Raw genomic sequence first — 21597 nt, 5'->3', positions numbered from 1 at the left:
CCCACTGCGTGCATCATATGCTTCCTCCTTGTTAACGTCATCGTTTTCCTGTTTGAAGTGTCTCCGAGGCTACTTCCGTAGGAGATGCATAAAGTAGCCCGATGTAGTGGCTGAATTACACTCCAAAGAAAAAAAGAAAGATCATTTGACTCCTTTAAGAGAGTGATGACTTGACGCGTATATTACTGTCTTTAAAGAGGCAGGTCAACTCTCTTTGGGGAGTCATTACCTTCTCTTATATGAGTCATGTGACCCAGAAGACAGGTAACGTGCCCCTTTAAAGGGAGTCATTTACGTGGAAAGAAAGGAACACGTGAAAGCACGGTCATGCAAACTCTTTTTTTTTTCTTGGAATAGGGGGACAGGGCATGAGCCGGTATATAGAAGTGAATAGAAAGAAAGCTGAAAAGCAATTTTGTTCGTGCAGTACACTCACAACAAATACCCACCTAAAGTGCTAGATGCAGCAAGAAAACTGCATATTTTTCATCAAGTGTCCTGGATATAGCCAGCAAATCACGCGGCACCTGATTAGCAGTGTACAAATTCCACAATGATAACATACAGCGATGCTTGCTTGGAAGGTTTTTTTTTGTTAACGGCTAGCACTCGCTATACCATTTAACGACGAATCTGATGAGTTGCTAATTTAAATTACCTGTAATATGAAACATCACACGTTCCTCTCCTCACATAGATGGCGCTAAGCTCCGTAAGGGGCTGATCATTATCTGCATTTCGAACTCATCACCTTCCTCGAACGTTTCGCTATCATTCATACATTTACCTTGACATGACGTCCGATACTTAATAGACACAGTCATCGACTCTACAGGTTGGACTGGAGGAATCTTTGAAAGGGTCTAATATGAATTTCGTTTTTGTCGGCTAAAGCCTGATGAACGAGTAATCTTCGAGCTCCCTTGAAATGCAGCTAATAGGGAAATTAGACAATCGCAAGCACTGCCGTATTGTCGAGATTTGCTCAGTGGCATAAGGTAGTGAAATTATATATACATTTTGGTTCTTATACTCTATCACAGTTGGCAATCAATCTGTAAATGCGTGACTTCACTTCGCCAGTTTATTGGTGAAGCAACTGCAATCAAGCCATACTCAGTAAGCTAATCAGGCTGTAACTCTTTCACGTCCTCTTCCTTGTGGACGGAGCTTTTGTGTTCTTATGCTAAATAAGCATAGCAACACAAACTACGCGCGCCTAAGAAGACATCTCAGTGCAGGTATTCAAGGTGAACTGCTTTAGCGCTCTTTTACACGCAACATTTTATTCATGTTTTCCTTCTGAGAGAAGTAAAATACAGAGCACCGAAAGTAAAAGACAACCTCTTTTTCAATGCGAAGCAAGCCCTACCCGATAGAACGACAAGTCTTATGCTACGGTTGCTTGTTACCTGGCGAAAACAGCTCGCACTTTCCACTCCTTCAACCACCATCCGCCTCGCCTCGTAGCGTTGAGTTAGGCATCTTTCGGAGCCGCCGCAATTAATTAGGGTAGAAGGAACAGAGCGCGCTAAAATTACTCCGCTCTTTTCTTCCCTCGATCGTCTCAATCTTCCTCCTCTCTTCTGGCTGACAACCTTCTTCACCCCCTCGCACCGAAACTTCCGTGCCGGAGGGCTAAATCAATTTGAAGAACGGCTCCAGAGATGGGCGCTTTGCCGTGAAGCCGACTTGTTGGTAGAGAGGGTGCGTCTGGAGCGTGTCGGGAGATAGAGGGTGCGGAATTAGCGAGAATCTCGCCGAAATGGGGGAGAGGTTTCGAAAGAAAGAGGGAGAGAGAGAGGCAGGGATGATTCCTGCCGGAGGCGTGCGCGGCGCTAGAGCAGACAGCCGTGAATACGATAGCCTCACGTCGCCTTATACGTTACGGGGATGACGAGCCGATCTCTCGCCTCTTCCTCATTGCAGGGCTTTCATTTTTGTATTATTTTTGAAAGGAAGGTCGTAAGCTCGTTGGGTATTGAGGGCTAAAACCACGACGTCAAATTTGGTGCATGCGCGGGGTGTGAGGTGGGAGGTAGGAGACACGCCGGCAGCTGCGTCTAGGGATTTCACCCGCAAGCCCTGCAAGGATGCGGAAGGCTATACCGGCCGAGAAAGGCAATCAGCTATCGAGATCAGCGACGCACGTATTGAGCGACGATGACGAGCGACGACGCATCACAGTTGAAGCGTAAGGGCGCGAGAAGTTTTTTTTTCCTTTTTTAGAGGAGGTCACCGCTGTTAGGGGCAAGGGAAGGCGCCGATAGCCGACGTTGTCGCAGCTTTGCCCGCCGCCGACGAAAGCTTTGTAAGGAGAACCCGCGGCAGCTTTAGCGTCGATAATGCGGGAGGGTTTTGCGCGCTGGGCTGCCGGAACAAAAGCGCGGTGTGACTAGAGGGATGAAAACTGGCCATCCTGAAGGCACCGCGACGGAGGATGCGTTGCTGTTCCGACCAGCAGCTTGGGTGCTAATGTGCCGATCGAGTCGGAAGCGCGCCTCCGTCTTGCCTCACGCTGTTCATTTAGCGGGGAGAAGGAGGTGACCTGGCGGAAAGAGATTTTCATCGGCCCTATCGACAGAGTGGCTTTGCCGTTATCGCCACGTTAATGGCCAATCAAGCGGGCACGTTTCGTTGGATGACGTTAATATACGGGTCATGAGTTTTAATTACATTATTTTTGCCAAAAATTGTTTATAGTTCGGCTCCATGGTAGAGCCGAAACCAAAGTTTTTGTTGTTGCTTCTAAACGTGAAGAATCGATTATGCAATCTTGAGGGTAAATCATCGAACACAAAAGGGTACCCAATACCATCGGAGATATAGAAGGAGGGAATTGACAGTGGCAGGTCATGCCATGGGAAGAACTGACCATCGTCTTACTGATTGTCAAACACAACTTCTAAATACATGTCCAGACACGAGATGTGTGCCTGTGGATGACGAAGGGCCAGCCGGAGTGGCGAAATTGGTGAAATATGCGGATATAGGAGGAACGTGTACGCTACTCAGAAACTGGTAATTGGTTGCCGTTTCGATCGGATCCCGGTCATCATCACCTTTTTATGATAAAGGTCGGCCTCCGGTCGAAACGTCGACCAGTAAGGTTTGAAAGAGTTGATGGTGGACAAGTTTGTTGGGGTTCAGTTCAAGAAGTGTTAACAGCGCGTTGAACAATTAGAAAAGTATGCTCTTTGTCTCAGTTGTCTCATCCTTTCCTAATCGTTCTATGCGCTGTTAACAAGTTTTGAAATGAGTCGACCAGTAAAAGGAGTTTGAGAAGCGTACAGGTTTTTCCTATTTCCTATTTGTTGATGGCAACTGAAAAGAGACTTTTCTCTCTCTCTCTCTCTCTGACACACACACACACACACACACGCACACACACACACACACACACACACACACACGCACGCACACACACACACACACACACACACACACACACACACACACACACACACACACACACGCACGCACTCACGCACGCACGCACGCACGCACACACACACATATACACACATACATATATATATATATATATATATATATATATATATATATATATATAGAGAGAGAGAGAGAGAGAGAGAAAATCAGAAGTCAGAATATATAAACTGATTTCTGAAAGGGCCCGAAGGAAAGGTCAATAGTAAGCTTTCATCCACCTAGGCCCTGTCGCTTGCGCTGTACCTCGTTCTCTATTGTTGTACTTATGATTGACCTTGTTCTTATACACTTTCTGTCAAGTTTGCACACCAACATACGTCCATTGTTCTCACTTTAATCTTCACATTTCAACTTCGCATGATTAGGAGATTGAGGACTCGTTTCATCGGACGTGAAAAGGCCAAGCTATGGAGTTTGTGACGTGCCCCTAAAAACGAATATAACTGATATGAATGCAATAATTGCTTTAAGTATTCATTTTTTCCTCGCACCATAGTCGAGTGGAACAAACTAACTAATGCAATTGTTTCAGCACACTCATTGGCATTGTTTTCCTCGAAATTAGAAAGTGCACTAACCAGTTGAATTGTTGAATCGTATTACATACCACTGTACATGTTTGTATAATTGTAGTCTTCTATTTTTTATTGTATGATATTGCCAGTTGAAGTTTGTATTTTGCCCTATACACATTGTATAACCTGTATATATTATATGTCATTGTACTTGCCATTTGTTCATGACTAACTTCATGTACCACCCTGCTAAAATCACCAAAGGTGATTGCAGTATCTGTAAATAAATAAATAAATAAATTAGTGGCGTTTAGGCGCATTCTCGCTTATATAACAGAAACGGTGAAAGCGAATTAAGAATGCAAATTCTGTGCCATGCTAGTTCTTATTGCTGCTAGCGTTCGTTAACTGGGAGTAAAAGAAAAAAAAGGGACGATGAGTGACTCGCCTTCCACTGCCGGTTTACATTTCAGGCTTCAGCCTCATCAATGCACGCGCAGATAGCTTCCTCGTGTGACGGGGAAACTGCTTTAATAAGTTTAACATCAAATCACTAAAGACTGTCCCCAGAGATGCAGGCAAGCTATACGGGGCTTCAATGGCCTTGGAAGCCGACAAAGAACGTCAGAGTTCGTAGAATCGGAAGAGACGGAGGGGCGAAAAGCGCCGTTCAAACGCAAAAGAAAAGCAAACTCTTTCGCTCGCCTCACAGCGTCTAAAGCCTTTTCAAAGTCTCGGTTATCGAATTCTGCGCGCGCCCGTGGAAGACAAATGGACGCTTTCGGAGACTGCGATGGCTGCCCTTCGAGAAACCCAAAGCGTTGTGACGGCAAGAATGACCTCAAAAGAAGTGGACGGCCAAGATAAACAAGGATACGAAATGCGAGGGTTAGGCTTATCGACTACCGCCCGCGGCGAGATACTGTTCTGTGCCGCGGAAGCCTAAGGGGTTTTAGAATAAGAAAAAAAAAGGCTGTCTTCCGGCTGAGTCCACTTATGCTAGAAGTGAGGTGACTTCGCGTGGTCCGCATATCAACGCACATGTAGAATAGCGATTAAAGCGTATGGGTGCGCATGTTCGTTCCTCAGAAAGTCACTTAAGACGTGAATTTACCTAGCACCAGTTTGCTCGTTATGTCTTGTTCCCACCCGATGTCCAGTCGATCATTATACATGTAGACATCGCTCTTGTTCTGTCGTATGCTACGTCGATAATGCTATCATGTCAGCTTTCCGCGCAAAACGAGCTGTTTGTAGCTCGATTATGTGTAAATGGGACTAACACGTAATTGAGTGAAGGAAAGTGTAAACTTAAGGACTCGTTCTTCTTGTTAGACACGCCCCGCCGCGGTGGTCTAGTGGCTAAGGTACTCGGTTGCTGACCCGCAGGTCGCTGGTTCAAATCCCTGCTGCGGCGGCTGCATTTCCGATGGAGGCGGAAATGTTGTTGGCCCGTGTGCTCAGATTTGCGTGTACGTTAAAGAACTCCAGGTGGTCGAAATTTCCAGAGCCCTCCACTATGGCATCTCTCATCATCATATGGGGGTTTCGGGACGTTAAACACCACATATTAATCAATCAATGTTCTTGTTAGACACAATACTATTGAGGACTAATAGGCGATGTTGCCAGGGAAAGTATAGGGGTTGTTATTAGAAGTAATTGTATTGTAAATGGGAAGAAGGAAAAGTGGACGGAAAAAAATAACTTGCCACCGGCATGATGCAAACTTGCGACCTTCAGATAACGCCTCCGGTGCCTTACCACAGAGCTATAGTGGTGATCCCCCCCCCCCCCGATCCCCTTCCCGTCCCCCTTATGGGGCATATATATATATATGTGTATTTAAACGTAAAGCCCTATAAAGTGCACAGGAGGATGATCACCACCATAGCTCAGTGGTAGGGCATCGGAGGCGTTATCCGAAGGTCCCAGGTTCGCATCATGCCGGGGGCAAACTATCTTCACGTCCACTTTTCTTTGTTCGCATTTTTTTTAATCTAGCTGAATTGAATTTTTGAATTTTATTCATCAAGCGTGAACATGAAAAAGTGCATGGGTACAGATTCAGTGGGAGGTCCCAAGGTAAGAACCGCAGGCGGGACCTCCCATGATGAAAAACATTTACTATACAATTAGTTGTAATAACAACCCATACACTTTCCTTGGTATTATTGACTGTTACTTCTGATTAATACAAGAAATTGAAACTCACGTGATGAGAAAGTGTAGTCAAAATGCGTAGGGCCATATTTCGACGCTGGGCACACCATCCAACGAAATTTCAATAAGGAAGGATTGCAGCAAAAAGCAAAGTCCACTTTATATACAGAAACGACGATTCTGTGTGGCGTTTTTGTGCAATCCTTCCTTTCCGAGTGACCAACTAGCAACTAATGGGGCCTACTTAGTATGCGGAATGTTTTGTTGCGTCGCAACCAGCCAATACTTCTTTGTTAACTTCTTTTTCTCTACTTGCACAATGCAATTAGAGGTATTACTGCAGGACGGCTTTACGAACCGAACAACTCAACGTATTTATATTACTTATCAACACTTAAGCCAGTTCCTCGCAATCGAACATTTAGCGTTGCATTTAGTAACAGTTGAAGGCGCTGAATCAACGCTAACTAAATACTGTCCTCAAATATTAGTGGACCAGTTTATCGTGAGCAAAGAAAGCCGCGAACAAACTGTTGAAGCCAAGTAACTTCTTTTTCCCTTCCTTCTTCTGTCTTTTCCCCACTTCTTCCCTTCTCCCAGTGCAAGATAGCAAATTGTACGTGCATCTAGTTAATCCTGCTGTCGTTTCTTGCATCTCTCTTCTTTTCCCATGTCTTTCCTCTCTCTCTCTCTCTCTCTCTTATCTTTATATTCACCTTTCCGATTCCACCAGCGTAGGGTAGCCAACCGGCCATGTGCCTGGTTAACCTCCCAGCTTTTTCTCTTGTTGTTCTTCCTCCTCTGTCTCGCACACATAGGAAAAACGGAAACATAACCATAAACAGCGCGGAAATTATTATTCACGTGAAATTGAGTGCTTATGCAATTTTCTGGCACCACGGCGTGCCTATTATAGAAAACGCGGTAGATCTGAGCGTTAATGCTCGGCGTCTGAACCGTAGCCGGCCAGCAACTGTCTCGCGCGTCACCGGAAGAGGTGGTTAGGTCGACGACACTTTTTTTTTATGCTCGGTCACTTTCCGGAGCGCATTTGGAGAATCCCGGGTCCGGCTCCACGGAGCTTTCTGGTCCTCGCTCCTCGAAAAAACGAGGCCACCCTTCGGGAGCCAGTCGGGGCGGCATAATCCAGCCTTAATGACGCCCATTTGCGATCTAGGCCCTGCTTGCCATTAGCGAGGCCCGGACGAATGACTTAAAAGTGGTTCTCGTGGGAGGGCGCTCTGCCGCGCGAACAGAGGATGCACCTACCCGACGACGATGGTTAATCTGGCTGCCGTTTCCCGCTTTGTTCGCCTTTCACTTAGCCCGAAGCGTCGGGGAAGAACACCTTACTGTAGTTTGTCTGGAAACTTGGTCCATCCCTTCGTAGCAGCGTCGTTTATTCGCTAGTCAGGGCTTGTACATTCGCCGAGAGTCATCAACTCTAAGCGTGGCTGGTGCTCGTGTTCACTGCTTTAATAACACATCCAGAAAAGTGGCCAATTAGCCCTTACGGTGACATTTCAGTCAATTTTTGTTTCTTGTGTGTCTCCTGATGCAGATGACACCTCATAAAAGTACTTACTTGGTCTTTTTCTTCTCTTTTTATTCAAAGCATTTTTCTGGCTCTATCAAGCACTTTATGGGAGTTTGTTCTTTTTTTGCGCGTTCGACTTCATTTAATAATATAAGTACCTGGTGGACAGTAAAATTGAACCTCTGGCTTCAAGCACAGCAGCCCGAAAGGTTTCACGATCATAATTTTATGGTATTTACCGGACTATCACGTAAGTTTATCAAGAATAATTCTCAGACTGTTATCGTTATTAGTAGACGCGATAGCTTCATAAGAACTCATAAAGTATTAACACTATCCGGCAGTCATTCGATGTTTCAGTCGCGCAAGAGCTACCAGCATTTTCGGAAGTTCTCAGCATCAGCGTTTCTACACCTCGACAACTATAGCTACTTTCTGAGCGATCAGTCTTGAAACGTTGGAAAGTCCGAGCTTCACACCGGAAAGCGAAGAAGGCAGCACTGAAGTTTCTATGAGCAACCAGCCACGTTGAACGACTATGTGTCTCGCGTGTACGCGTGTGCCGTTTGCGCTGCACCACATTCACTCTTTATCTTATTCATATTTTACCTTTCTGCCTCTCCTACCACTCCGCCCTGCCACAGTGGTCTAGTGGCTTAGGTACTCGGCTGCTGACCCGCAGGTCGCGGGATCAAATCACGGCTACGGCGGCTACAATTTCGATGTAGGTGAAAATTCTGTGGGCCTCTGTGCTCAGATTTGGGTGCACGTTAAAGAACACCAGGTGATCGAAATGCCGGAGCCCTCCACTACGGCGTCTCTCGTAGTCATATGGTGGTTATGGGACGTTAAATCCCACATATCAATCAATCTCCTACTATTTTACAGTTCAACATAGCCAACTACGTATATGGTTAACCTGCGACCCACCGTGGTCGTCAAGTGGGTATTGCGCTCGGCTTCTGACCCGCAGGTCGTGGGATGGAATCTCCGCTGCGGCGGCCGCATTTTAGACTGAGGTGAAAATGCCTAAGGCACGTGTCCGTACATTTGGGTGCATCATAAAAAAAAACACCAGATAGTCAACATTGAAGGAGCCCTTCACTGCGGCATTTATTATAATAAAATCGGTGTTCTAGGATTTTAAACTTCAACAATTATTAACTTTTGTTAACGTGCCTGCATTCCCCACAACACTCTTCTCTCTCTCGCTCAGACTTTCTTGACGTTAAGTATCCGTGGTGCTGGGAACAGCCTCGGCAGTGCTCTTCGGCAGGAGTTGGCGATATACCGTTTTACAAACTGGTGTGGGATATTGCACACACCCTCATTTCTTGAAATATTTATGTTATGACCTTGTTACACGTGTTACTGATGCCTTGTACAAACCGCGCTGAATGAATGTCTAGGAACCATCTAGACAATCTTAGAGCCGTTTGATGAGATTACGTGCACAACGGAAACATTACAGGTTCAAAAGTGTTCTTCTACATTCTTCTAGAACTTCGTCGCTGCTAGCGATAATGCTAGAATATTCAGTGGCACATGCATAAATGCCTATGCAATTCACTGCTTGTCAGTTTTATTGACGGCCGACGCTCTGTTCACTGCTATCAATATACAATATGTATAGCTTGTAGAGTGGTGTATCAATTTCTTCGCACAAGTTTGCCCAAGTAGAAACAATGAGCCTTCAGAATAACGACGGCTGCCTTGTTAAACGACGGCTGCCTTCTTATAAGCCCTTGGCATTATACTGCCGTCAAGAAATATGCGGTCCTCAAACCATTGCATGGTATATGCTGTTCAGCAAGAGCGCTGGCGTTCTTGTACGCAATATCTTCACAAGCCGTGATGCCACATATCTGCCCACACAGATGAAGAGTTCATCTGTAATAGATTGATAAAAAGTTTCTATGGCTTTGTCTATTTTGCAAGTATGCTATTGATATCGAAGAATCACGCAAAGCACAGTGTCTCGATGATACGTGTAGTCGCCATAGCGACGAAGCTTTACTCGAAGTCACCACCTAGGCTGATATGAGGTAGGGTCAAGGCTTATGTGTTTAGCTATCACATGAAAAAGCTTTAAATTTCTCAATTACTAAGACTATCTTCTGACGCACTCAGGTTGAAAAAAAAAAACGCAGTATCGAGATTTTGTACGACTGATAATAGTGTGCCCTTGTTAAGAGTGAAAAAGCTTATTTCCCCGCTACTGAAGAGCAAAAAACTAATTTTCGGAACAAAACTAAACTTAGAAAAGCTGCGTGTGATCCACTCGTTATAATAAAGTAAGCTTGTAACCACGTTGTATGAAAACAGCGCGCAAGTGAGCAGTGTGCATCCGTTTCCGTGCTGTAAACTGGGTATCCTGTAAAGCGTGCACCCTTACATGTACAATACAACTGCGGTGTAGCTATACTATAGGCAGAGAACACAAGTCAGTCGTTTCAAATAGGTGTAAGGGCCGGTGTATGTGTTGTTTCTTTACTTGGATTACTAATTATTACTAGTACATAACTTTGTCATTGCGGTGCCATATTTCAGATTTGATATCTATTTGCTGTGATTGAAAGAACAGGTTAGAAAGTCACTTCTTGCATGGCATATATATATATATATATATATATATATATATATATATATATATATATATATATATATATATATATATATATATATATATATTTATATATATATATATATATATATATAATGAGCTTTTTTTGAAATGAGCCAAATCCAAAACCAAAACTAGCTCACACAAGGCTCTTTTGGCGCATACATACCCTACCTTTCCTAAAAACATTACTAATAATTTATTACTTAAATGAGTCATTTATCATTACTCTTTTAGAGGAAATTCAAAAGTATGCGTGTGCCAAAACAGCCTTATTTGGCTAGTTCTGTTTGTGTGTTTGACCCATTTTGAAAAAAAAAAAGCCCAATGAGACAGATGCTTGGGCTAGTTGGTGATTGGGAATCAACGCTCTTTCTGTCCTTGTCTCTTCTTCTGTATTACATGCACACACTCTGATAATAAATAAAATTTATTGTAATGTTTCTCCAGTTTGAAAACTGCGTATTTGCCTTGTCGCAGGTGACTCCAAGCTCTGCGCCTTCAGTCAAGGCACCCGGCGTTCGGTAACAGTCAACAAGGTGCCCAAGCCAATTCCAAAGCGAAGCAGCAGCGTAAGTAATGGGATGGATCTTCTCCACCGGCCTGCGGCACCCCGTCGCAGTGCTCTGGACGTTCATCTTAGCGGCGTTCATCCAAGGGCGCTGGGCGATGTCGACATCGTGGCCAAGGTGGGACGTGAACGCGACGACGACTACTACGATCACAGACGCACCAGTGACGTTTCTTCCGTGCCGACTCTCCGAATTGACGTGCGACAATGGCCGCTGCGTGTCGCTGTCCCGGTTCTGCGACGGCTCGGACGACTGCAAGGACGGCTCGGACGAGCCCATCGGCTGCACCAGTAGGAGCCTTTCTTGATTGTTCTGCCTTTTTTTTTCTTGCCTGTTTATATAAGTAGCTCCTGACCACACCACGTTTAAAGGACCACATAACTTCGATATAGAGGAAGTGGTTTGCTTTTCGCTTTTGTTCCCCTTCTTACATATCTTGGGCTTGCCGTTTATTTCTTCACAAAACTTGTGGAACGTCGGCGCCAAGCGTTGAGCCGGTCAAGATTTCTCGTTTCTCGACAACGCGCTGCCATCTGCTTTTTCGCAGTCGCACACGCAGAAAACGAAGCGAAATCAGTTGGTCACGCATGGTAATCATGCAAGGAGACGTCCGAGCGAGCATGCGATTTGATTGCGTGGCAAAACGCTCTTGGATTCAATTAACAACAGACGTCTCTCGTACATCAACCAATCGAGAGCTTTTTTTTTCTCCTGACGTCATGTGAACGAACTGCTGACGTCACGAACGTTGCAGCAGAAACGGGAAACGCGGGGAGATAAAACGCGCTCGGTCTCCTTATTTCTGGAAGTTGTTCAGGGCCATTTTAGGGACGAGTGAATAGTTCTTTCCTCGCCTTTGCTACCCTTCTCACAGGCGATATCTCTTCCTTGCCATTTATTTCTTCTTAAGGCACCCGTACGATGTCTGGGCTAAACATGGGTCCATCAAGACTTCGTGCTTGCCGGCTGCACGCTGTTATGTGCGATTGCACAATTGGAAACACACAAAATGAAGTAATATCTGTCGATTGTGCAGGATAGTCATGCGAAACAAGGAAGAACGGGCGGGCGTTTGCAGAGCGAAGCAGTGCAGGAGACAGTTCACATCTGATATTTCGCGTATATAGACCAATGGTGTGAATGTGCCATATTGACCTCACGGGAATCGCTGTTCTTGAGTAGCGAAGTGCTCAATTTAAGGCGAGAAGTGGCAGGAAAGAATAACCCGCTCGTATTTTTGGTTGACATTTGGCGTGCGGAGCACTTCAGTCGGCCAGGTATGCTGTCGTATGCAGTGATCTCATGCTGTCGTTGTCGCTAGGCATAAGGCAGGCAAAACTACATTAGCTTAGCCGGCAGTTACACACGCTCGTGTCATTGAGGAGTCTTCTTCCTCTTCTTCTCCGAGCGCCATGAAGATGACATTAGCGCAGGCAACACCGCACGTAGCAAAGCCACCTGTAGCATACCGAGCACGTTCTCGTGCCAAGTACGTCTTTCTCCTTTTGTTTTTCGGGCACCTCTATGATTACATGAAGTGTGGAGAATATTACATGCCTGCACTACGGTAGCGAGAACCATGTACAAAAATTATGTACAAAAACCGGAAGCAAGCATGAAATGGATAGAGAGAGAAAGAATGAAAAAAGAAAGAAAAATAGAAACAACTAGAAAACCACAGAGGAAAATGAACAAAAACGGAAATGAAGAAAAAAAGAAAAAGAGGAGAAAAGAAAAGAAAAACTCGAAGAAAAACAAAGACTGTCCCATACCGTACTTCAGGCTTGGCGCCTCTAGTGCGAAGCAGGCTCAAGTTGTTCCCCAGTATAGACGCTGTTCAAAATTGTAAAGTTTGCTTTTGTACTGTGCAGTTCGAAGAACTAGTGGTGGCTAGTCACTAACTGCAAATAGCCTAATCACGCGTGCTTGGCTTACGCAACAACGTGGAAAACGTAGAGTCGGCTCTCTTGATATAAGCACGCATAGTATAGACAAGCCCTAGCACGTTCAACTAGGACACCGCGTCTCCGCTTGAAGCGTGACGGGGGCCGCCATTACTTGGGCAAATGTGCAGTGCAGAGAAGCGCACTTGCGAATTAAAGAAAGGGGGGCTTGGCTCACCACCGTCGCTTCACAGCTACTTGTTGGGCGAACTGCTGCCTTGATTTTACGCGAACAAGTGGTGGGTATTCGGATTTACCTGATTTCTCTGGCACATACGCGTTTTCGATTTCGAAGGATGAGAGAGAGAGAGAAAGGAAGGCCGGGAGGCTAACCAGATATTAGCATCTGGTTTGCTACCCAGCACTGGGGGTGGGGAAATAGGGGCAAGAAAGAAGGGGTAGATAGAGAGAGAAGAAAAACAAACGCACGTGCACTCATGAGAAAACGAAAACACACACAGGAAGGGCGTTCTGGCTACAACCGTTTAGAAAGGCAGATCGGTCGCAAAAAGTGCAGTAGCGCTTTCAGGGCCTTCTTCTAGGAAGTTGTATCTTGTCAATATTGTAGAATTCTTTCCTCCGACAATTCTCTTAAATTTCTCAGGGCTATCTGCGGTCTATCACAAAATGCGTAATACAACTTTTGCCGCCTTGTATGGGCTAGTACCTTTGTTGATTCGCCTTATTTCACTGACAAACAACGTTATAATCTCTTTGTAACGATGTATTTCTCGTATGAACTGAACTTGCAATGATAGCGCGATTTCGCGATCTGTGCCACGCAGATTGCAACCGGACATTGTTCGGCGAAGTTGGAACCAAGAACCCAATCAGGATCGCGGAGCCCTTTCAGAGGAACCTGCCGTTTGTCTGCACGCTCTACTTCGTCGCGGCTGGTGGAGAGTTCGGTGACATCGTCGAGCTGACCTTCCTCAACTTCCAGATAGGCTCACTCGAGCTGGACAGGTGAGGCAGTCGTATGCAGAGACGAAAAATCAGGGCTGTTAGAAGACGCTCGCATTTACGTACTCAGTGCGCACAGTCTCTAGGATCGGCATTTACATGAGGCTAACATGGGTATAACGGACACCAAGTTGTTTCCTCGACTTCGCAAGGCGGCTCGATTATGTGACCTTCATATTCGATTGCCCTCCCTTAGGAAGGGTCATGTTCACTAACGATAGCATATACCCTTCGGTCACATAAAAATGTGAGTGCAGTATGTCCCTTGCTTTAGATTACATAATATTAGAGCATGTCAAATGCAGATTATCTATATGCTTTTGTGAGCGTCTGTACATGTATGCAGAAGCTGCCAGCTAGAAATACTATACAATTGTTGAGACATGCTGAGATTCGACGAGCTTTACCTCAGAATACAACGTTCATCTGCGTTATCGCATCGTTAAATGGCATTATTGTCTTTAGCTCTTATAATAATTTTAGTTATGAGTGCATGGGTAGAAGAACTCAAGTACGCATTCAATTAGGCAACGCGACTGCGCCATGTGATAATACGAGTGTGTTGCATATTGCTCCCAAATTATCTTTTGTGGTTAAGTCATGAAGCTTATGACTCGTTGATCCCCGTTTTCCCGCAGGAACCGGTCGACAACCTGCTTGAACGGTCATGTACAAATAATCGAGCCTTCGACATCGGCGCCCATCGTGCGGACCCCGCAGACCCGAGGTTTCAGTAAAATTCTCTCCGCCGTGCGGGGTGAAGCAGCCTCGCCGCACCTGGCGTCCCTTTACGACGGTTCGGACGGAGAGCCGGAGTTCGGCTACTTCTGCGGCGACATGGCCACCAACGGTGGTTCGGGCACCGGTGGAAGCGCCACCTTCTTCTCGGACCGGAATAACGTCACACTGGTCGTGACCGTGCCCAGTCGTGCCTCGTTGCACATGTACAGCTTCAGCATGTATCTCACATTTCGCTTTCATCCGAAGAGGCCTTCCCGGACACGCTACGGCACGTCCGCGAGCCCTCACGACATCGGCATGGCGACAGCGGGAACGTACTGCGACCGTGTGTTCGAACATTGCGACCGCAAGCGCTGCAAGATCCGCTCGCCCAACTTCCCGGGCTTCTACCTGCGAAACTTCACTTGTACTTTCACCATACGCCAAATGGTGGCGCCACCGGGCAAGCAAGCACAGATAGTTTTGTATCAAGACAACGAGTACAAGATCTCCATTTTCACGGGTCGCCGCACCGCTACAACGTTTTCCCCGAGGTCGCTCACTACGGACTGTCTCGGAGACGTTGTGAAAATCTACGACGGACCGAGCGCGGACCACTCGCCTCTGCTCACCGAGTTCTGCGGCACTGGGGTGCTACCGGAAGTGATTTCGAGCGGACCGGAAGTGACTGTGGTGCTCCGAAGCGTGGCCGCGCAACAAATGCACAGCTCGCGGCTCGAGCTTGAAGTTAAGGTGCGCTTCGTGGATGTGAAGGAATACAAGCTGGGTCACGGCAGGTGCGAGTTCCACGTCGACGGCAAAGTCGAGCGCCAGGGCCTCGTGCACACGCCGGCGCACACGGTGCCGCCAAATACCACCTGTCGCTACCGATTTCATGGCAGGTCTCCCACAGATCGCGTCTGGCTCTACTTCCTCTCGTACTTCGTCGAAGACAAGCACCGCTGGTCGAGTGAGGAGAAGTGTGACCTGTCCAGCATCGATCTCTTCGACGTGCCTCTCCTAAGGCCCGGTAGCAACACTTCTGCCGATGCCTCAAACACCAGCGCCACCGGGGACATCCCTGGAATGTCCTACCGCTTCTGCGAAAAGAACTCCCCTCGCATATGCGCGAGAGCGGCAGAATACCCAAACTTTATACCACTTCGTCCCTGCAGGTACCCCGATGAATCCTATCTGTCCAGTGGTGCCGAGCTTGTGCTCGAGCAGAAGTTCTACAAAACCATCGAACTACCTGTCCGCAGGAGCTTCTTCTCAGCCCGATACGAGTTTGTGGACACCGAGCAACAAGGCACTGATATGGGACTACGTCACGGGCCTTGTCACAGGCACTTTCAGAGCAGTAACTCCAAATTCGGCATGGTGTCATCGTCCAAGAACGTCTTTCTGTACGGTCGCGGAGGTCGCGAGAACGTCACTTGCTCCTACTACTACTCCGGCATGACCTCTGAGAAACTGAGGCTGTACCTGGTCACCTTGAACCTGCCGGCGCCGGGATGCGAGCATTATTTCGACCAAGTAACGCAGAGGTACAACTGTCGCGTCACCGGTCGCCAGTCGGGTCGCATCTCGCTCTTGCATGTTATGGACCACTGGAGCGATACGTACACTCCCATCGGCTGTTTCTGCAACATTACCTCGCAACCACGCAAGCCCATACTCATCGAGTCGGTGGGGAACAACGTCACGCTGACTTTCACAATAAGCGGCATGACAGCGCTGGAGGACTTCAACAACTACGGCTTCGAGGCGACGTACGAGTTTCGACCTGCCACTTCGTGCGATACCAGCACGGAGCTGAGGAACGGCTCACAGGGCGAGCTGACGTTCACGGCTCCTGCCAGTGTGACCGGCCAGGAGCTTCCCCTGCGCTGCCGTTGGTTCATAGAGGCATCGCCGCGCAAGTACCTGTACCTCAAGTTCCAGGGACGCGACGGATCCCGGGGCTGTCCCGACTCGGGAAACAGGTGCGCTCTTTTAGTAATAGAAGACTTACTTGAGCTAGAAACGTTAAACACTGAAACTATATTCTGATTAACACATTTTAGCTTTATTTATTTATTTATTTATTTATTTATTTATTTATTTATTTATTTATTTATTTATGTGGGCATTTTTACAAAATGCTTACGAAGATGCAACATCAGGTGCAACGCCGCAGAAGCTAGCAAGTTTTATGGCAAGAGATGCTTTCACATCAACAAATAGTTCAATAGATTTACCACCAGTAATGCGACCATCTTTTTGATTTCAATTTGTGGCGTGGGATATACTGGCCGAGATGGAGCAGTTTTGCGTGACTTATCAAGAGGCATGCAACTCGTGCGCGAGAAGCAGTGACGTCACATGGCATACAGTTGACGCTCGGAGCCAAAGTCTCGTTGATCTACGCATAAAAAAAAGGCCCCGTATCTGCACGTTTCACTGCAAATGTCGTCGAAAGACGATAGTCTTGCGTGTGGAGAGAGTAAACAAAACAGTTATTTGATATTCTGCACGAGAAAATCGGTGAATTGTGTTCTGGAAGTGCTGCGTTGGAGAGTCTGGATCCGTGCAGCGAAGGTTAACGGGCGCATCGAGGCACGTTAGACACGAGCGCCATCTGGCACTTATCTTCGAAAATGAAGGAAGGCGTGCGCGCCCATGGAGAAAGATGCGCGTCTGTCTCAGAGGTGATAAGGTGTAGAACGCAAAGTGACAGGCAGGTGCCACCACTGTGTCGTCTTAGCAAAGCGTTGGAAACGCTTGCCTTTTCGAGCATCGCGTTGCACTGTCAGCGCTGCGAGATAAACGCTACGGTCCTTAGAATTACTTATGTGTGCCTTCTCTAGTATAAAGACACACATACAAAATATCGACGTGTTCTTATGGTGCCTCAGATATTCGCAATAATTGCTTTTTAATTGACGATCGCACGAGTATAAACACTGAAACTTGAGCAATATTGGTGGGCGCTGCGGATGGGGTTGGCCGTTTGAGGTACCGTTTGTTGCCGTTTGGGATATCGTTACCACGGGCAAACAGACACATGTTCAGGCAGACTGACTGACCAAAATTTTTGCGTCGAAGGTCCCCAAGGAAGACTATCCTCTGTAAATGTGACGTCATAGCCGCGGCAGATAAACTGGCGCCGACGCGTGGCCAGCTGTGCAGCGCTTTTGCGCAGTGGCCATATCACGCTGTGGCCAGCGCAAGGAGGATTAAAGAGAAATTGCTGGAGTGGAAGCTCCCGCAATGCCTTGCCAGCAGACGTGAAGCCACCTTTTGCCACCACCAAGATGGCGGAATCATGCTCTTTTCTGATGATGTCTACTTAAAGATCAAGTGGCTTTGATATGTTATGTAAGTGCTACGTTAGTTATATATTAAAAGATAGTTGTTCCCAACGAAATAACACGCGGAAACGAGTATGGATGACTAAATCTTCAAAAAACTTTGCCTCCAATCAGAGGCTCACTAAGGAAAAAAAACTTGTAACTGTAAGACGCACTTGGAGCATTATAAGACCCGAAAAAGTTCCCACATTAACTTCGTTGGGCACTCGAGAAAAACACTCCGTTTTAATCGCTGAACGGTGATACTTTATCATGCCCCTAGTAAGATGGCCGCCACAGCCGCCATCTTGCCCGAGGTATGGCTTCACTTTTGCGAAATCATTTCCACTCCAGCAATTTTTTTAAAATCCTCCATGGGCCGAATCTGCTTGATAGCGCCCATCTATAGTGAACTAGAATACACAATAATAGCGTCTCTCATTTCGCGCGCACGCGCGTAGGTATGAGTGATGTTGTACATATAGCGGGACGTCTTCCAGTGTGATATAGCGACGTATAGTGTGGTAGAGCGAAGTTGCTGCTTTGTGACGCAGACGGGCGGATAAGCTTAACTGAACGAGTTCCACAGTTGCGGGGCAATTAGCGAATGAGCGTAGGAAGAGCAAACAGAAGAAGGCTGAGCGTGCTGAGAAGACACCGGAGCACCTTAGCTCACGTTACATATGTCCTGACATAGCGAGCCAAGCCACTGCTATTTTTTTGTTTTTAGATTCAGTAATGAGTTAATATGCTTCAGGCTTTAGAAGAAACAAACGATTCCGGTTAATCACAAGGTTATGAATATGTTGTTGTAGAGTATCTGTGTTTTCGTATCGTGGCCTCCGCGATAAGTTTCGGTAGCACGCACCCGGAGTCAATCGTTGAGGTCTTGCTCACAGCGACAAATTCAAGCGCGAGATACGTGGACCTAAACATCTCGGTGAATGAACTTCTTGCATATAGCTGCTATAGCGTTCCACCACACGTATGGGTATTTCTCAAAAGGAAAAAGGAGCAGTCATCTTTCATGCACAGGCTAAATTTCATGTTTATTGGTATTTTATGGCTGGTGTAACAAACTACGTATGATGTACTCGAATATGTGTACAAAAATAAAGTGCGGGATTGGGCTAGTTGGTAATGCAGTATTAAACTTCTCAACGCAAAAACTTCCGACAACTAACACATGCATGCAAACGAAACCGACTTCAATCAGAGATGACAGGGCAAGAAGGGGAGAAATGTGTGTGCTAAGGAAAACTAGTTCGTAATAAAGAAAACCCTGAAACGCTTCTCTCTAGTAATCATTGAGTGGATTCAATAAAGGGATAAATTGCCACATGAGTCGACTGCCGCAAACATTTTTCGAAACCGCAAAGTGCGAACGGAAGTAGAGGGAATCGTCCCACGCTTTCAGAGCTTTCCGTCTCCCCTTGTAGCAGTGAGCTTGCTGCAACCTACGCAGGGAGACGGAGGTTTGACAAGGAGGCAAGAAGCTACGCCTGTTCGCCAGCGCGCTCAATGAACTTGAGCGTTTGATTAGTTTTTCTTATTTTTCTTACCGAACACGTGGCTTACCCTGTGTGGTCTGGCAAGTGTGCAATGAGCGATGCTCAAATCAGGTGTGGACTTTGTGTTGACAGTTTGGTCGTTCGTGCTTGGCGCGGTGACTTGGGTTTATGGCATATACGTGGCATTATCCTGCAGTTCGTGGGACAACGCGGTGTATGTGTTAACATTCGTTTAAAAAAGAATAAATAGTCTGTGAAGGAGCCTAACACATCCCGTCCAGGATCGCATTGTAATGCATGTGGCTGCTCTCAGGTGTTCGTAGACGCATTAACCCGCGAAATTATGGAAGCTTTCTACATTAAAAGAAGAGGAGACGCATGGATGAGTCATGCGTCGATTTTTTGTTGACAGACAAGGAGTTTCTTATCTTCTTGGCTTATGTAACATCGGGTGACATGTCTGAATTTTTTTTAGAGACGCAAGTGCTGTTTCTAAATGATTTGCTTTACTGCCTCACTTATGCGCATGTATGCTACTGCCGGCGTTGTTTTTTTCTGTTTTGGTTTTTCGAAATAAATCTTTCTGATGCGAGACAGCGCTCGTTCTGTGCATTTTGTCTTTTGTCATTGTCTATAGCGCTGCGCAAATCATGCGAACATTACAAATAGCCCAACTTTCCATTCTACCGCAATCGTATCACTAATCGAGTGAAGTGTCAGTGATTTCTAGCTGAAATTTAATTGTGAATTCCAGGCTGCACGCAACGCTGTCATGCCTGGCTCAAATGTTCTCAGGCGCCCTGGCGACCAATCGGCAGTGTTTTCCGACCGCGCTGAAATACAGGTTTCTGTAAGCACAGCTTTTGTCAAAGAACACCAGTTGATCCCGTGTTTGAAAGCGTGGATCGTTCCCAGGTTCGTGGTGTACGCGGACGGCATCGTGCAGCCCGTGGCCGTCGTCTGCTCGGGCGGCATCCACGAGGAGACGTCGCTGTCCACGGACTTCGACATCTTCTCGGCGTCGTGGTACAACGACTCGAGCGAGCAGCAGCCCCACACCCTGGCAGACCGCGTGGTCATCGAGACGGTCGCCTTCCGCGCCGCCCAGTTCCAGCTCCGGTGGCTGGAAGTGACGCGGCCCTTCCTGAAGACCTCGTCGGGCCTGACGCTGCGCAACGTGAACTGCCTGCACGAGTGCCCCGAGTTGAGCGCGTGCATCTCGCCCGAACTCTGGTGCGACGGCATCGTCCACTGTCCCTCGGGACACGACGAGAAGCCCGAGCACTGCCGACGCTTCCCGACCTTCTACGTGGCGCTGGGAGCTGGCGCCGGATTCGTCGTGATTTGCGCCTGTCTCACGGCCCTCCTGCTCTGGTGTCGAAGCAAAGACAAGAGCAAGGAGGAACCGCGCCTGCGCCCCGCCGACGACATGCCGCTGGAGAGCCCGGACAGCTGACCCTGGCATTCGATTCTGGACCCCGTGGCGGACGGTTCAGAATCGCAGGAGACGGCTGTGGTCTCGGCGAGCGCCACAGCGGTGCGTCCCATCGATGTGGTCATGTCCATGATGCCCGCTCCCGGTGGTGCTTTGCCGGCGACGTTGCAGGGAACGCTGTCTTCGAGGATTCGGCGCACTGACGTGTCACCGCCGCCAGCCTACACGGCAGCCGATGCGGCGGCGGACATCTACGTCATCAAGACGATGAGATCTCCCTGCCTTTAGCGATGCTGTCTGAATATGTCGCTCTCAGCTTAATACTTGCCGTGCAAGTGAAAATGCCTTCGAACATAACGAATGAACGATGCGCGCTTGGTGTGGCACATTATGCGGACGGGGTTCGGATTGCGCCCGGTGGCACACGGTAAGCTGTTTCTTCGTGAGCCACTGAAATCTAGGTGCGCCGCCACAGAGCGTCATGTTTTTGTGATCTTCGATGTCGTCCAGAGTGTGCTGACTCTTTGTACCTGTACCGCTCTATATTGTGAAAACATACCGCTGTAGAGAGAGAGAGAGAGAAAAAAGCAAGAAGCGACTGTGTTATCGAATATTATCTCCTGACGGTGTCTTGCAAAAGACAAACATGCTCACACTTGTGATGTAGTGTCTTAAGAGAGCGTATTCTGTGTGACAGAGTTTATATTTATCTTTGAAACAATAAGGTAGTGTAGTGTGTATATATGTGAAATTATATTCGGAGTAACGTATTAATCAGCTACACGTACGTGACAGTATAGTTCAATGTGTTTTATGTGGTTCCGACACTA

The 21597-nt window shown here is 47.1% G+C and overlaps 1 protein-coding gene across 1 annotated transcript in view; it reads left to right on the top strand.

Moving 5' to 3' along the window:
* Positions 1–21080, top strand: part of LOC119179422 (uncharacterized) — a 109102-nt gene extending 88022 nt beyond the window's left edge. The window contains exons 2-5 of the mRNA XM_075868638.1: positions 10772–11153; positions 13592–13772; positions 14408–16474; positions 20248–21080. Of these exons, the coding sequence (XP_075724753.1) occupies positions 10871–11153; positions 13592–13772; positions 14408–16474; positions 20248–20788 (3072 nt within the window). The 5' untranslated portion in view covers positions 10772–10870 and the 3' untranslated portion in view covers positions 20789–21080. The remainder of the gene's footprint in view (positions 1–10771; positions 11154–13591; positions 13773–14407; positions 16475–20247) is intronic.
* Positions 21081–21597: the final 517 nt, after the last annotated feature.

The sequence above is a fragment of the Rhipicephalus microplus genome, chromosome 7 (assembly GCF_043290135.1).
Source record: "Rhipicephalus microplus isolate Deutch F79 chromosome 7, USDA_Rmic, whole genome shotgun sequence".
Classification (NCBI taxonomy): Eukaryota; Metazoa; Arthropoda; class Arachnida; order Ixodida; family Ixodidae; genus Rhipicephalus; species Rhipicephalus microplus.
This window is presented reverse-complemented; position numbering and strand designations above follow the sequence as displayed.